We start from the raw sequence: 16693 nt of genomic DNA, 5'->3' as shown, positions 1-16693 counted from the left end.
TGTCTGAGCTCTGCGAGTGCCACATTCTCCTGAATTAAGCGTAGAGGATCAGGATATTCGCAGGGAGACCAAAATGCTTATTTACAAAGCCATTGTACTACCAACCTTACTGTATGCCTGTGAAACATGAACCATCTATAAACGCCACTCCCAACTTCTTGAAAGATTCCACCAATGCTGCCTCCGGAAAATTCTGCAAATTACTTGGGAAGATGGGCGGACTAATGTTAGCGTACTGGAAGAAGCAAAGACCACCAGTGTTGAAACAATGATCCTCCAGCATCAACTTCGCTGGACCGGCCATGTTGTTCGAATGCCTGTTCACCGTCTTCCAAAGCAGCTACTTTACTCCCAACTTAAGGATGGAAAACGGAATATTGGTGGACAGCAAAAGAGGTTTAAAGATGTTCTCAAAGCTAACCTAAAAAAAATGTAACATAAGCATTGAGAACTGGGAAGTCTTGGCCCATGAGCGTCCCAATTGGAGGTCAGCTATTATCAAAGGTGCTATGGACTTTGAAGAAGCACAAGTAGAGGGCGAAAGGGACAAACGAGCTAAGCGGAAGGCATGTCAAGCAAATCCTCATCGTGACCATCTTCCATCTAGTAACCTATGTCCTCACTGTGGGAGGCTTTGTGGATCCAGAATTGACCTCCACAGTCACTTACGGACCCACTGTTAAAGACCTTACCCTGGAAGACAATCTTACTCGGCCACGAGTGATCGCTAATGAATGAATGAACTCATACGTGATTTGATGATCCACCTCGCTCTGTTGACTCCCTTCCCCAATTCCATAGGGTTAAAAATGGAGACTATAACCTATGGAATTTTGTTGTCTACTAAACATCAAGCGTAATCCTTGCTCCTCACAATTCAAAGATTTTAAGGCTTTCGAGTGTAGGTTATTTAGAGAGTGAACTGTGTTTTGTTATCATTCTTTTTCTCCATCCTTATTCTCAATAAAGCTTCTTAGTTTGAAATTTTGGCTTTGACTGTATACTTCTGACAACCCAAACATCTTTCTTCTGCATGCCAGATCACACTTTCCTGCTACATGCTTGTACCAAGGGTGTCTGTGGCATTGGCACGGGATTCTGAGTGTAATGGAATTCTAAGTACTGTATAATGGTGGGTGGAGTGGGTTGCCAGTGACCTGTAGCAACAATTCGTAGACCTGCCCCCCCCCGAAATATTTCTGCAGAAACTCTTGACATTTACACTTTGCCCAGGTAAAGGGAGCAAAGGCTGAACTCTCTCAGTAATAACTGGGGAGTTAGCTGGTAGTTGCTCTTCAAAATTTGAAAATTAACTGGCAGCTGTTGGTGTTTCTTTTGCTCAGGAGCTAGAGTGAGTTGAGAGGTGGTAGGAGATGTGTAAGGTGGGGGGGGGTCACAGGCTGGTATAGCCTTTAAGCCAGTTGGGCTTCTTTGCAGGACCTTCTTCCTGTGCATGCTTCCCCATATACTTGGTTCAACATTTGAGAACATGCTTCATGTGTCCCGACTGATTAAAGTGCAGTTGCAGTAGCTATCCAATAGAAGCATGTCCTTTTCAGTAGTGGTGGACCCTTGGCCCCAACAGTGAGTGCAATGAGGCTTCAGGTGAAAACAAACCCATTTTATTGTTTTTTAGCTTGATATTTATTGTTCTCATGATTTGTTAAAAGACACAAGATAAAATGGGATATATTTTTTTTAAAATAGTATAGAAAAAAAATATAGTTATATAATTAAAGAAAGTATCGTCATACTACACTATATGACACAGGATCTGGCCAATCAGCACTATGTAAATTCAGGTTCACTTCAAATGGGGGGCGGGTGGAGATTTTTTCTGACTGTAGAGAAGGGTATAGGTGTGTTACACGTGTGATGAGTATACTTCCGCAGCAAGCTCACCACCAAAATTATGTATATTAGTACACAAACCTTTTGTCATAGACAAGTGTGCAAGTTCAGGATAGTGCATGCTAGAGTTTCACAAGGGAATCTAGAATTCTAGATTATTACTATACTTAGAATATCAATTCTGTATAAATTATTAATTTTCTTGGATTAGGATCCTATCTTAAAGTAAATTCTGCAAAGATACACTGACAAAGTAGGAATAACATAATTACTTTGTAATCTGGCCCACATTTACATAATTTAGTTTGATTGTTGCTGAGTGACTATTAAGTACTAAGGGAACAATCTTGGAAGGAAACAGAGAAAACACTAGGGTCTGTTTCTTCTGCAGTATCATGTATTTTCAAATGACTTTACAATTTTTTATACTTAACTGCAATTTTTACTTCAGAGTTAGAGAGGCTTCAAAGGAGTACACAGCAGCCATGGATGAATTTTCTAGTAGAGAACTCCAGCCTCCTATTCCACAATTGCCTTTAACTGTAAGTTTCTAACCTCTTTTAAGATATAATACTCTGATCGTATCATTTCTTTGAGGGTTTTTTCTTATGAGTATGAATTAACTACTTACTATCCTCTTGAGCAACAGAAGATTTATGCAAAGTTGATAATGAGGACATTGAACTTGTCAGGGATGATCAATACCTTGGCACAGTCATTAACCAAAATGGAGACAATAGCCAAGAAATCTGAAGAAGGTTAGGACTGGGGTGGGTAGCTATGAGAGAACAAGAAAAGGTCCTCAAATGCAAAGATGTATCACTGAACACTAAAGTCAGGATCATTCAGACCATGGTATTCCCAATCTCTATGTATGGATGCGAAAGTTGGACAGTGAAAAAAGCGGATAAGAGAAAAATCAACTGATTTGAAATGTGGTGTTGGAGGAGAGGTTTGCGGATATCATGGACTGCAAAAAAGACAAATAATTGGATGTTAGAACAAATTAAACAAGAACTATCAGTAGAAACTAAAATGATGTTTGCATATAGGGTTGCCAGGTTCAATCCCTGAGACTGATCCTGTATCTTTAGGAGAAGAGAAAGTCAGCAAAGTTCAGGTGTTCTTGCAACCCTGTAATGGGAAAACCACAAGGTGGAATTCTCCCTTCCCCCTGCAGAACTTTTAAAGATACAGAAGACCTCTTGGTTGCCAGGCCCAGCCTCCAAGAGGTCTTTTAAAAGTTGTGCAGAGGGGAGGGAGAATTCCACCTGGTGATTTTTCCCATTACAGGGTTGCAAGAACACCTGCACTTGGCTGACTTTCTCTTCTCCTAAAGATACGAGATCAGTCTCAGGGATTGAACCCGGCATCCCTAATTGCATATATAAAAACAAATCTAAAAAGCATAAAAGCAGCTTAAAACAACAACAGCACACACATCACATCAATTCAAATTTAAAACAGATACCGACTGGGATAAAGATTTTAGAAGGATTTTTGAAAGAGGAACTTCTTTAGCAAGTGCCAAAAAGACAACAAAGTGCCTGTCTGATATGCAGTGGGAGGAGGTTCCAAAAAGTAGGTACACTAAACAATTCTGACATCTTACAAAATGGATCTCCTGATTGGATGGTATCTGCAGGATGCCTCCTTTGCAGAATGCAGTGATTGGCTGGGTATGTATGGGATGAAGACATTTTTTAAATATCTTGGTCTTAAGCTATACACCAATACCAGCACCTTGAACCTAGCTTATTGGCAGCCAGTGCAATGCTTTCAGCAGAGGTGCAATATAATGGTGATATACTGCCTGAGTGAGTAATTGAGCTGCCATCTTTTGCACTAGCTGCAGGTTCCAGGTCAGCGTCAAGGACAGCCACGCATAGAGCACATTGCAGAAATCTAATCTGGAGGTTACCAGTGCATGGACTACAGTGATCAGGCTATCTTGATCCAGAAATGGCTGTAGCTATTTTGCCAACATGCTAGTGCATGTTTGATTCAATGATTCAATTTGTTTATTACGGTCATAGACCCGAACATTGGAGAGGTCTTTTTGGAGCATGTTGCCTGATTGATCCTGCTTTGCTCCTTCGCTGGCATGAACAGGAGAAAGAAACTAGGAAACCTTGACTTCCCATTATTTCCAAACTAGGGATTATGGTTTATTATGCCCTAACCAGCCATGATTGCCAGCTAACCTGAAGCCATGGCTTGACAGACAGCAACAAACTACTGTTCCTGGTTCAGATGCAACAGGAAACTATGGCTTCCTAGCTTGTGTATCCCACTTGTGCCTAGAGGGGGAGCAAAACAGGAATGATTGGGCAGCATGCACTACCACAGTGCGTATTCATAATAAACCATGATAAGGCAGAAAGTCCAATTTATCATTACATTTGAACGTGGCCAAATGCTATTAATAAGCCACCTAAGTTATCAACATCTGTGTGGAGCCTGAATTCTGTAGTCAGGTTTCAACAGACAACACATAATCTGCAGAAGTTTCTAATGATTTGTCTGAGACATACACTAGTGTTGTACCTTCAGGAGGAGGACAGAAAAGCACACATGGCCTCAACTGCTGCTCAGCATCACTGGGCTATGTACAAATAATATGTAAAACTCCTGTAGCCTCAAGAAAATTTAACAGAAGATTCTACTTTAGCCAAAGAGGAAACCAGAGGCTCCTGCAAAGATAGTATAGATTTATATTAGCATAGCATCATTATTGTTGATAATGATTGTTGACTGCTGCTGCTGTGTTTGATAAAAGAATTTTGTGTGCTTACTCAGTTCTAATTAACTCTGTGTATTGTTCTGTTTAGTAGGTAAGAAGTGGTATTCCTGGCCTATAAGTATTATGTTTGGCCTCATTAATTGTGTTGTGCAAATGAACTAGTGTCCATTTTATGGAACAGCATTCAGGTGCTAGAGATGGTGTTCAGTAGTTAGTAGCAAATTTAGAAATGCAAGGTTTCTTCATGATAGTCATGCCAGGTCCCCTCACAATCACACTCATTCACAGCCACACACCCTTTCCACTTTCCTTTGTCTCCTTTGCTGTGTTGTTTCCAATTCCATGCTTCACTACAACAGACATTCCTAGGAATCAATCAGCATGAATTGGTAGGCTGTGTGTTAGCTACTGAGAGTAGCTACTGAGCTACTTCTCAGTGTCTGACTTCCTTTCTTTCACTCTGTTTGGCTCCAATCAGCATGAAAGGACAAGAACCTTTCTCAGTGGCTAACACACTCACTTTTCGTGATGATTGGCTCATACATAGGGACCTGACTGGCACTGTGCTCTCAAAAAAGTAAGCAGTCTGTGACACACACACATCCCGCCATCCCAGATGACTACATCCCTGTGTTGCTCCTAAATGTTTTCCTCCCCTTTTTTATAACTACTTCTTATAAAGTTACTACAGGTCAGTTCTGTAGTAATTTCAGGACATGGACCAGCCCCTATTTCTAAGATGATTCTTTGGTCTCAGAGGCTGTTGCAGTGAATTTCTTCACATTCATCTCTCTTGCTCCTTTTACTCGCACCCTAAGAAGTTTACCTAGGTTCCTGTGTCTTTGCAGAATTGTACCAGTTGAATGAGCTACAATAATGCAGACAAGGTATAATGTGAAACAGGGAACATTGACTTGTTGCACAGGTGTAGCAGGAAGTTGTACCGTGGGCTTTTAGTCTCTTGGACACAAATGTTTATTTAAATAAGGCAGTCTACAAAAACTCATGCATGTAGTTTAGCAATAAGAGTATCTTAATTGGCAAAAAAAGTGTTCAAGTACATACGGGTTTCAAGAAGATTGGAAATGGAAATGGACTGCCTTCAAGTTGATCCCGACTTATGGCTACTCTGTGAATAGGGATTTCATGGTAAGCGGTATCCAGAGGGGGTTTACCATTGCCTCCCTCTGAGGCTAGTCCTCTCCAGCTGGCTAGGGCCTGCTCAGCTTGCCACAGCTGCACAAGCCAGCCCCTTCCTTGTCTGCAACTGGCAGCTGGGGGGCAACTGGGCTCCTTGGGACTATGCAGCTTGCCTACGGCTGCACAGGTGGCAGGGCATGTAACCTCTGAGCCACTCACTGTGGGGGTGATCTTTAGCTGGTCCTTGACACCCAGGAGACACCTGTAGGGATTTGAATTCACAGACTCTGGACTCCTAGCCAGACTGTCTTCCCTACTGTGCTACACCAGTTCACTTCAAGAAGGGTATGTAACTTTAAAAACCTCATCTGTAAGCATTGGTAGGTTGTACTACAAGCAAATGGTATTTCAGTCAGCACCATGCAAACATCAGTTACTGACTGGTAACAGCCCCTATTGACATCAACAACCCTCTCCTGTGCTGGGTCTGCTCACCAGTCAAGAATTTCATAGTGGCATGGTGCTGAGTAAGATAACCGTTTGCAGCAGTGATCATTAAAAATATGCCTACCCTCACTGGTTGCCACTGCAAACAAATGAATGATTTCTTGTTTTATTTTGTGATTATTTATATTAAATATTTTGTTTCAACAGATGAACAGTGAGCAGAAACAAATAAGAGTAAGTGAAACCTTTAAGAAGGTGTTGTTTTTTATTTTACAGATCAGTTGCATGATACTAATGGTAAAATACATTATAAAGAGTGTGTACATAAGCAATTAAGAATCATTTAAACATGTCCAATATCTGTTTGTCAATCTCTATATGCAGAAGTAACACCAGTCTGGTTTGCATGTCACTGGAAGCCAAAGTTTGGCTTACCAGGACTGCATGAATGTGCAGGCACTAAGAGAGAACCTTCCAGCTACTTGCAGCCACTTTGTTCCTCCCTGATCTTTCTACTCCTGTGCTATGCTGAGTTAAGCCAAGGCTAGACAGTCTATGCTGCTTTGTGGTCTAGGTGGTGGGTTATATAGTACAACAACCCTTTTTTGCATTTATTATGAATATCAATACAACCTGAAAACAATTTACCTCATTTTCTGACAAGATTTTCTGTATAAGTGTCTGAAGTGGCCAATACAAACTAACATGTACCAATATGATTATTGGGCCAGTACACTGTATTTGAATTGGGCCCTCTGCCCCAACAGCAATCTATGGTAAGAATGGCTGCTTATGTGCATATATTATGTATACATACTGCATGCATAATTTTCTTCCTCCCCTGTTTCCCACCACCCAATCCAATGCTTTCCCTCTTGCAACTCCAGTCCCACACTTTCTCTCTCTCATACACATATGCAAAGACGAGTCCACACCCCATTCATGTGTTGTCCATCCAACATGAACATACACATACATCCTTTGTTCCTGCCCACTGCTGTTAGTTTAGAGATGTGGTGCCTGAATTAGCGCTTGGGCAGGACTGCAAGCTGCCTGTTGCTACACTTCCTAGTGCTGTCTGTGACTGGACAGGGAGGAGAGTGGACCTCACAGCTCAGCTTCCTCTTTTACTGTGGTGCTTCCAGGAAGCAGTGTCCTGCCTCTTTCTCCCCTACCAGGCAAAATGGAAGGGGAAGGGGAAGGCAAATAAGAGCCAAATAGGAGAGGGAAGAGAAAGGCCTCCCCTCCCATGATGTAGCAGTGATGAGAAGAAAGGGTCTCTGTTGGCTCCAGTCCCACTACAATAGGTTAAGCTGAATCCTCCACTTGTCTGTTCTGAATATAAGAGGTCATCTTTTTAATAACTGTTTGATGTTGAGTAACCAGATTGTGTATATGATTGTGGTGCCATTTCAGAACAACTATCTGTTTATGAAGAGCTGTGTTGAAAGTAATCCAGTGGTGCCTATTCAGCAAGAGTGGTTGGACTCCATGCTCACTTTGGTACCTCAGAATCTAATGGAAGGCAAGGACAGAGGGAAACTGGTGGAAGAGCTCTTAGCTGAGGTAACAAATGATTATGAAATGAGCATGAAGAGATATATGGGTAAGTTCCACTAGCAGTACTATGTACAAGTTATATTCCATATTACGTTTACATTCATATTGCAAAACATCCCTTAGCAGTTTCCCCTCCCCTATATATGCTGGGAAAAACAGAAGGGAGTAGAAAAAGAGGAAGGCCAAACAAGAGATGGATTGATTCCATAAAGGAAGCCACAGACCTGAACTTACAAGATCTGAACGGGGTGGTTCGTGACAGAGGTCTCTGATTCATGGGGTCGCCATAAGTCATAATTGACTTGAAGGCACATAACAACAACAACAATATATTCCTAAGTATTATTATTGTTGTTGTTATTTGATTTATATCCTGCCCTTCCTCCCAGCAGGAGCCCAAGGTGGCATGTATGACACAAAGCATATTTTATGTTTGGGATTTTTTATGAAAAGCATTATATAAATCAAACAAATAACAATAATGGTTTTCAACCACATAAAATCTTGATGTAATAGTCTAATTTATTCAAAGAATGCTTATATGTTCATTCTTAAAAATAGTATTTGCATAGCACTTCAGCTGCATCATCTCAGTAATACATAAAACAACCTTATATTTATTTATTTTGTTACATTTATATCCTGCCTTTCCTCCTTTGAGCTCAAGGCACTATACAAAGTTCTCACCCCATTTTATCCTCACAACAACACTGTGTGGTATTTTACAGAGCAGTCCAAATGGTGGGAAGCCAGTGGGGGGGGGCAGTGGTGGAGGAGACGGTGGAAAGCTCCGCGGCATTCACTTCTCACTAGGGAGTCACTGGCCCAGTTGAGTGCCAGCTCCTTTGGCAGCTTCATGCACAAACAGGAAGGAAGAAGCCGGCTCCCATGAAGTGGCCTCCTGGAGAATAAGCGCTCTCTGTAGACAGCCTTTATAATTTTTTCACTGTGCTGGTCTTTTGCTCAGCGGAGTTTCTGGACAGATAGTGACCCAGGGGAGGGCTCCAAATGTGAGGAGGATAACTTGTAAGTCCCCCCATGGCTCTGCCATGCCCCCAGAACACCCCATTTTGGGCGCTTCCACCAGCTTCTACTGGCCCTCTGTCCACTGGGCTGTCAGTCCCTTGTGGAACAAGGGGGTGCTGGCAGGCTGCTGGTAGCACTGTGGCTCAGCTGCAGTGGAGGGCTGCTGCCAGAGGAGCTTGGTGGCACCAGCGGCCTGCCAGTGTCATTGGGGGTCCACGACATCCAACTCTTCCCAGCCCGGCGGAAAGGTGAGTTGGATTGCACCCTTAGTTTAAGAGATGGTTATTGGCCTAAGGCCACCCAGTGAGGTTCATGGCTAAGTGGGGATTTGAACATTGTTCTCCCCAGTCTTAGTCCAACACTCTAATCACTACACCTCCATTATTACCCCTATGTTGTAGGCAGGTCACTGAGGCTGAGATATGGTGGTTTGCCTGCTTGTTTTCCGAGAGTATTTGGATGGCCCCTATTGGAAATAGGATACTAGAGATTTCATAGCTGAGGCAAGATTTGAACTTGAGATTTCTTAGCGTCTGCTCTGCATTGCACTGGTTCTTGACACACGTCAATATAAGTTTTCAAAAGCAAGTTAAACATTAACCATTGATTTGTTCAGAAAATGAAGAAAGGTTACTAGAAATAATGGATTTAAAAAATAAATCTCTGTTTACAATAGAAATGTGCTAATATAAAATGTTTAAACTGTTTCTCAATAACACTTAAGGGAACATTTAAAAATGGAACAGTCCTGTTGATTTGCTTACTGGGAAATAACAAATATCAGGTAGTATTTTTTAAAAGAAATGTTTCCTAATTTACAATTATTAATATTGTTACATACTTCCAATATGTTCTAGTGCGAAGCGTTCTTGTCAAGCCAAATGTAAAATTGCTTGAATATGAAAAAGAGGGACCTTTGCCAGTTGAACCTGTGTGAGTAAATTAAATTAATAAATGCTTTATGGTCTAATCAACTTAACTGTTGCATGTATACACAGTGTGAGGCACTCTACTTATTTCCACACTCTAATTGTGGCTAAAGAGCAGAGCTTGGAAAAGTTACTTTTTTGAACTACAACTCCCATCAGCCCCAGCCAGCATGGCCACTGGATTGGGTTGATGGGCGTTGTAGTTCAAAAAAGTAACTTTTCCAAGCTCTGCTAAAGAGTGATATCCAGCTAAGTTCTACTTACAGCAGACCCAGTGTAATTAATTGACATAAGTTGGGTCTACCCTGCATATGAATAACATTGGATTGACCCAATGTCTAGATTGGGGTGGGGAACCTCCAGACAATGGGCCTAATTAGGCCCTTCAGATCTCCTTATTTGACCCATGAAACCATTTCAACCAAGCCACACTTACCTGACCTACACCTGACATCATATATTTGGGGCAGGTAAAAACCTGAGAATTGTTTGCTTTACAGCAGTGCCTGCAAAGCCCCTTTTACAGTGATGTTCAAAACAGTGCTTCGAAAAGGGTGTCTGAAGATCTGACAATCAACTGATTGTTGGAACTGCAAAATCCCCTTTAAAAGTGCTATCTTGGCCAGTGCTTTGAAAGTAACTCCTGAGGATTTGAGAATCAGCTGATTGTTGTATCTTTAGAAGCCCCTTTCAAACGTGCTGTGCAAAATAGGGGGTTGATAGGTGGATTGACAGGTGGGAGGCCCTGCACAGCTGTCAAACGTGGCCTGCAATGGGTGGGAGCGATAACAATTGGGCTCACCATGTTAAAAAGGTTCCCACATCTTGGTTTAGATCAGTGGTTTCCAACCTGGGGGCCGGGAAGTAATCCTGAGGGGACCACAAACAGTAAAGAAATGAATTATTAATTTTTCAAAAAAAAGTCTTCACTCCCTAGACACTGTCTGTTCCCCACTGCTGCTGCAGATAACACCTCCCCCTGGCTCCAAACTAGAGGGAACGACTTTTGCTGAAGCGCCAGAGCATCTTTCAGGCATGCCGAGGGCAGGCATCTGCCTATAAAACACGTGACAGATGCCAAAGGAGACTGCGGGTGGAGCTACCAGGAAGAAGAGGGGATTACTATCACCAACTCCCGTCTCCTCCCACTGCTGACGATGACACCCTTGCTCAGAATGAGAGGAGAAGGCTTTTCATGAAGGAAAAAGAAGCAAGGCTGCTTTCCTCCTTCCGTCCTGGTAGCCAGCCTGCCTGTCTTTTGTGGCTCCTGATTCACTGCCATTTCCTTTTAAAAATTACTCCTATTTGCGAGGCCACCAGATCTTGCCTTCAGCCCAGACGAAGCCAAGAAGTGGTGAGAAAGCTCAGGACTTGCTTGCCCCCCATCTCTGAGGCTAATTGTTTCTGCCAGCGTCCCCCCGTTCTTCCACCTACACTCTGTCCCCCATCTTTCTCTCCAAGATGCTGCGGCAATTGAGGGCTTCCCTCCTCCCACATGCCCAAATGCATGCACACCTGCAGAGGCTTGCAGGAGAGACAGGTATGTCTGTGTGTGCGCGTGCGCATGCACTGATCTGTCTTGTGCTCCACCCTCATTCCCCAAGTGCACACTAACCAAGTCATCAGTTCTGATCATCCCAAGACTTAAAAGCACTAACCCCCATCCTCAATCTATCTACCCTTTTGTCTTCACAATCTAGCATCTCGACTACTACTATATTCTTACATCATCATCGTTATTGTTGTTGTTGTTGTTAATAATAATAATATTTTTAAAAGGTCAGCAGGGTGGCTGAGGCTGGGGTCCATGTGCTGCAGCTGAAATGTATTTATTTATTTAACTGTTACTGCATTTATATCCCATCTTTCCTCCAAGCTGCTCAAGGTAGTGCACATAGTCCCCCCTTTCCATTTTATCCTTACACCAACCCTGTGAAATAGGTCAGGCTGAGAGACTGTGCCCAAGGTCACCCAGTGGACTTCATGACTGGGTGGGGATTTGAACCTGGATTTTAGTCCAACACTCTAACCCACTAGTGTTGGGAGACTGGACTATACATTTTCAGACTGGGGGGGGATACCAATTTGATTGGACCTTTGCATTAAGAAAGAAAGCAACACCTCCCTGTCTGGAGGGACCTTTTATGGAAGGGTATATTTGGAAATGTGATTTTGCCATGCACCATTTTTTCAATGAACAGAGGTTAAAATTACAATTAGTATGGGGAGGTCACAAAAATTGTTGAGCTTATAAAGGGGGTCCCATACTCAAAAGGTTGGGAACTACTGATTTTGGTGATCATTGACTATGAGCTGGCTCAGACAATAAGACACTGTTTTTGTTTGTTGTAAAGACTTTTTTTTTTGCAAATACAGTACAACAAAAAGAAAGGGGGGAAACATAAGAACATTGCCACCTGGCATAAACTATAAGAATATTCCATCAATCCTAAACATATATATGCAGTCCAAATAATCCATAGTTTAGTGTTATATGCATGAGCCTGTCGCCCCTTCTCCTCCTCAGGTACAGCCATGAGGAAGAGATTGGAAGCATTTGTTTCCTTTTTCAGCTAACCAAGTTTGTCATTATGTTCACAGTGGAAACTGTGGTTAGTTTTAACTATGAACTAGCCAGGATTGTAAACCATGTTTTCAGCCATAGTTAAAACTAACTGCGTTTTATCCCAGTTCAGACATGACAAACTAATCACCTCAAAGCATAGACCAGATTCTTCAAGTGTTACTTCATAGAAGTCCAACATACATAATTATTCCATTTGAATAAGCATATGCAGTTGAAATAGCAAAAAGTTAGTTAGAATATTGGTCCAAGATTTGAAAATACAGTCTTTTGAAAATTGAGTTGCCAATTGTGGAATTGAGATTCTGGCTTCTAATCTGAGGTGAATGAAGCACTTGCCTGAGAAGCGCATTCAGACACCACGTTGTCTTCCTCAGGGTGGCCTGTGGAATGCTGCTCTCAAATGGGACTTCAAGAAGGCTCAGAGAATGTTGAGTCTCTGAGGAAGATTTCTGCTGACAGACATTACCCATATAATAACTCAGATATGACAAAGAGCTGCAGTAACCTTAGTTGATTGTCTCAGGCATAACTCTGTAGGGATGAATATTATTTCTGAAACTGAAAAATTGAAGTCTTAAAATCAGACATTGAAAATTTTGAAGGCAGGGAAGTATCTATGATCTGTTTATGCTTCTGATTAACCTTTAATGCATGAACCTCTGTTTAATATCTTTATTTTATTTATTTTTTTCCAGAGGATTAGACTTTTCCAGGCCTTGGCATAAAAGCTTTGTGCAAGCAAGAAAACAAATTCTTGCAAATTTACATATCCTCCATCCAACTCTAAGAATTTTACTGGAGATTGGTTACAGGACCTTTTCCAAGTTACTTATAGTAGATTTGTCAAGTTTCAGGTAAAATTTATGTTGTTGAATTAATATTATACGTATGGAATATATGTGTAATTCTGATTAGGTACATGTGCTATTAAAATGTCTATTTTATGTAAAAAATATTTAATGTGTCACACTGAAACCACAATTCTTTGTGTGTTTACTTATAAGCAATTCCCATTGAATTTTATGAGATTTACTTCCTAGTAAGTGAGTTTAGGATTGCAGACTAATTTCTTAACATGCTAGTCATATAAAGGCATCCAAAATGACACATTTCTGTACTTACGACATCCCATTCCTGTTATCCTATATGTCAGGTGTGGAGAACCTTTGGCCCTCTAGATGTTGCTCAACTACAGTTCCTATTAGCATAAACAACCATGGCCAATGACCAGGGATGATGGGAGTTGTAGTTCAGCAACATCTGGAGGGTCAAAGGTTTCCCACATCTCCGGTATATTAATGGCAAACACATACTCTGAGAGTGAATCCTTATTTAGCCCAAGTGGCACCACTCATACAAAAGACGGAGGTATTTACCATCTTGGGGAACTCTAAGACAGTGTTTCCCAAACCTTTTTCCCCCATGGACAGGGCCGGTTCTAAAGGGCAGCCAGGTGGGGCACTGGCCCGAGGGTCCCTGGAGCTACAGAGGCCCCTGAGGGGCCCACCACTCCCCTTCCGTGATCCATGGCAGGAGCCGCGGATCGCAGGACAGGTGAAGCTTCCGAGCAGCCCTCCCATCCCCCCACTTCACCTACCTTTCTTGCTGCTGTTTTTTGCAGTGCACTCAGGGTTGCCATCAATAAAGATGATGGCTGAGGTTTCCATAAGGGGCTGAATGCCCATGGACCACTTGAAAACTGCTGAGGGTCTTGGCAGACTACTTAATGATTTTTCTGCCTGTTGTAGTAATTGTAATGCACTGTGCTGGGTGGTGTTTGATTTTACATGATGCTTTTTACAGACACATCATGGACCACACAAATGAAGCTCAGTTTGGGAGCCCCTGCTCTAAAGTTTTCAGAAGTCCAAAAAAAAATCTTTAGGGGGAAAAAATCCTACATGCAAAGGAAACCCAGAAAAATCCTATGAGTGCTGATCATAGGAGGGATGGAATGATGGCTGTGTGAGGGTGAGAGAAAACTGGAGAGGAATGGGGGATGGAATGAAGCATCCTTGAAAAGGGCATCACTGACTGGCTGGAACTCTGAACAGCCTGTCATATTGCAACATTTTGTTGCAGGTCCTGTGTGTGTGTGTGTGTGTGTGTGTGTGTGTGTGTGCGCGCACACGCACGGTGCATGTGCAACAATGTGTTTAAGACTCTTGATAAATAGATGGGGTCAGTGTTTTAACACATACATATTAAAATGGTATATTTTATTTTGTATACTGATCACTTTTTTTGCTTGTGCAATTGGCTTTGTTTTAATGCAGGTTCACTTTTTAGATCACTCTTATTTTATTGATACATAGGTCAAGAGGCCCACTTGAGTATGAATCACTTCAAAATGATGTGTCTATAAACTGCTTAAAAACTGAAGAAAGAATATTAAACTCATGGTACCCAAGGGTTATCAACCTCTTCACTAGAAAAGAAGCGTTGGAAGGTGTAAAGTCCGACAAAGTTGATTCTTTCTATAACTGTGTGGCTACACTTATGTCTAATCAGGTATAGCTAATTGTTTAAGTGAGTGATGGATGCTTGCCCTGTCCAGAGTCCCAGGTGTGCCCAAGTGCATCCTCATTCATTTCAACGGACGAGTAACTCTGGCCACCTTTGTTGAAATGAATGGGAAAGCTGTTGTGGAGAAGTAGGGCTTTGTGTATGAATCCGAAATTCTGTACCTGCAAGAAATCAATGGATTGGATTTCGTTTATGTTACTGATCATATTAAATGTTCACAAAAAATTGGAGATTAATTTTAGGGGTTTTTTTAAGTTGCTCATAAGAGAGCATGATATTTAACTACAGTAATACCTCAGTTAACGAATCCTCTAGGAACTAAGCTCTTTTTAACAAAGGCTTTTTTAAAAGGTGAAACTGGTTTTGCTATAGATAATTTTTTAAGCCTGTTCCTTTGCTTTAAGGTGAAACTGAGTAGCCTGTGTCTTTGCTTTACTACCAATAAACTGAGAAACCTGTGTGTTTGCTTTGCTGGGGTGAAACTGACAAGCCTGTGTGTTTGCTTTGCATTGAAGAGATCTCTTGCGTCCTCCCAGGGCTCGGGGGAAGGAAGCAATATGAATCAGAGGAGGAGGAGGAGGAGAGGGGAAAGAGGAGGAGGAGGTGGGTGCCGGATAGACACCCTTTAAAGCCCCTGTTGGAGCTGCCTCCATCATCTATGAGCGGGTGTAGGAACTTATTGCTATTCTTTCCATGTTATTCCTGTTGGAATTTCTCTCTATTGAGATGATTAGCGCTGCGGAACGGAGAGTATTGAGCGAGATGTGTGTGTGTTTGAATCTTTGCTAAGATTCTACCTTCCCTGCAAATTAGTCAGAGCTTTAAAATAAGAAACAACTACTTTATTCTGGAAGTACATGCTTGATAGGAAAGAGTTCTATATCTAGCTTAACTGACTATGTTGGAGCAGTCTGCACTGGTCCCAGTGCAGCTCTCATCCTGGTTGAGAGGAGAGACAAAGAGAAGATGTCTGCTGCCCTCTCGAGAGAAAGAGAACACTGACTTGGGAAGGTGGGAAGGAACTGGGATTCAACATTCCTTTGCTTATCAGTCTAGCAGGAAGGGAAGAGAAGGCAGGATCAAAGAGATAGGTATAGCCTCAACCAGCAAGAGGTCTATCTCTCTAGCTACCCTTATTAACCCATGCAGCCTGAACCCACCAAGTTGGAGTTGAACCTCATACATTCCAACAATTCCTACCTCTGGGACCAAAGTTTCTGTTCAAGAAGTAATGTCCTAGAACGCATCTACAGTAGGGCCCCACTCATATGGCAGGTTACTTTCCAGGCCCCTGCCGAAAAGCGAAAACCGCCAGAAAGTGGGGACCTACTGTATTCCAGCCACTGTGCTCCAGCTGATAGCGATCAGCTGTAGTGCGGGGAGCTCCAGCTGCCGCTCTCCAGATGATAGCAATCAGCTGTAGTGCGTGATCAGTTGTAGCACAGGAAGTTCTTGCGGTACAGCTGATTGCTGTCAGCTGGAGCGTGGCGGCTGGAGCTCCTCATGCTACAGCTGATTGCTCCACTGGCGCTGCCGTATTAGCGGAACACCAACAAGCGGGGTGCTGAAAAGTGGGACCCTACTGTACTTTGTTAACTGAGGTATTACTGTATACAATTAAGGTGTGGTTGTGAGTATATCTCATAAAACAAATAAGTGTTTTAGTTAATTTGAGCTCTGAGTGTTTCAGAAGATTGGCAGGTTATAAATGGTTTAAATTAATAAATACAATTCTGCACCAATGAAGGCCCTGAGGCAGACATAATTTGCAGGCTGCGTACCTGCTAGAGGAAGGGAAGTTAGCTCCATTGAGCCCTAAAGTAATCCTCTCCTATGGGCATAGCAGCACCCACCAGGGTGGTAGGGATGGTTCCTGTTGCTCGT

The 16693-nt window shown here is 42.3% G+C and overlaps 1 protein-coding gene across 1 annotated transcript in view; it reads left to right on the top strand.

The window, feature by feature from the left end:
• Positions 1 to 16693, top strand: part of DNAH12 (dynein axonemal heavy chain 12) — a 292017-nt gene that overhangs the window by 24829 nt on the left and 250495 nt on the right. The window contains exons 3-8 of the mRNA XM_061618291.1: positions 2303 to 2393; positions 6389 to 6415; positions 7598 to 7787; positions 9625 to 9700; positions 12979 to 13137; positions 14599 to 14794. Coding sequence (XP_061474275.1) covers positions 2303 to 2393; positions 6389 to 6415; positions 7598 to 7787; positions 9625 to 9700; positions 12979 to 13137; positions 14599 to 14794 — 739 coding nt within the window. The remainder of the gene's footprint in view (positions 1 to 2302; positions 2394 to 6388; positions 6416 to 7597; positions 7788 to 9624; positions 9701 to 12978; positions 13138 to 14598; positions 14795 to 16693) is intronic.

Source organism: Rhineura floridana, chromosome 3 (genome assembly GCF_030035675.1).
Source record: "Rhineura floridana isolate rRhiFlo1 chromosome 3, rRhiFlo1.hap2, whole genome shotgun sequence".
In the NCBI taxonomy this organism is placed as follows: domain Eukaryota; kingdom Metazoa; phylum Chordata; class Lepidosauria; order Squamata; family Rhineuridae; genus Rhineura; species Rhineura floridana.
Note: the sequence above shows the minus strand (reverse complement) of the source record. Positions and strands in the feature narration are given on the sequence as shown.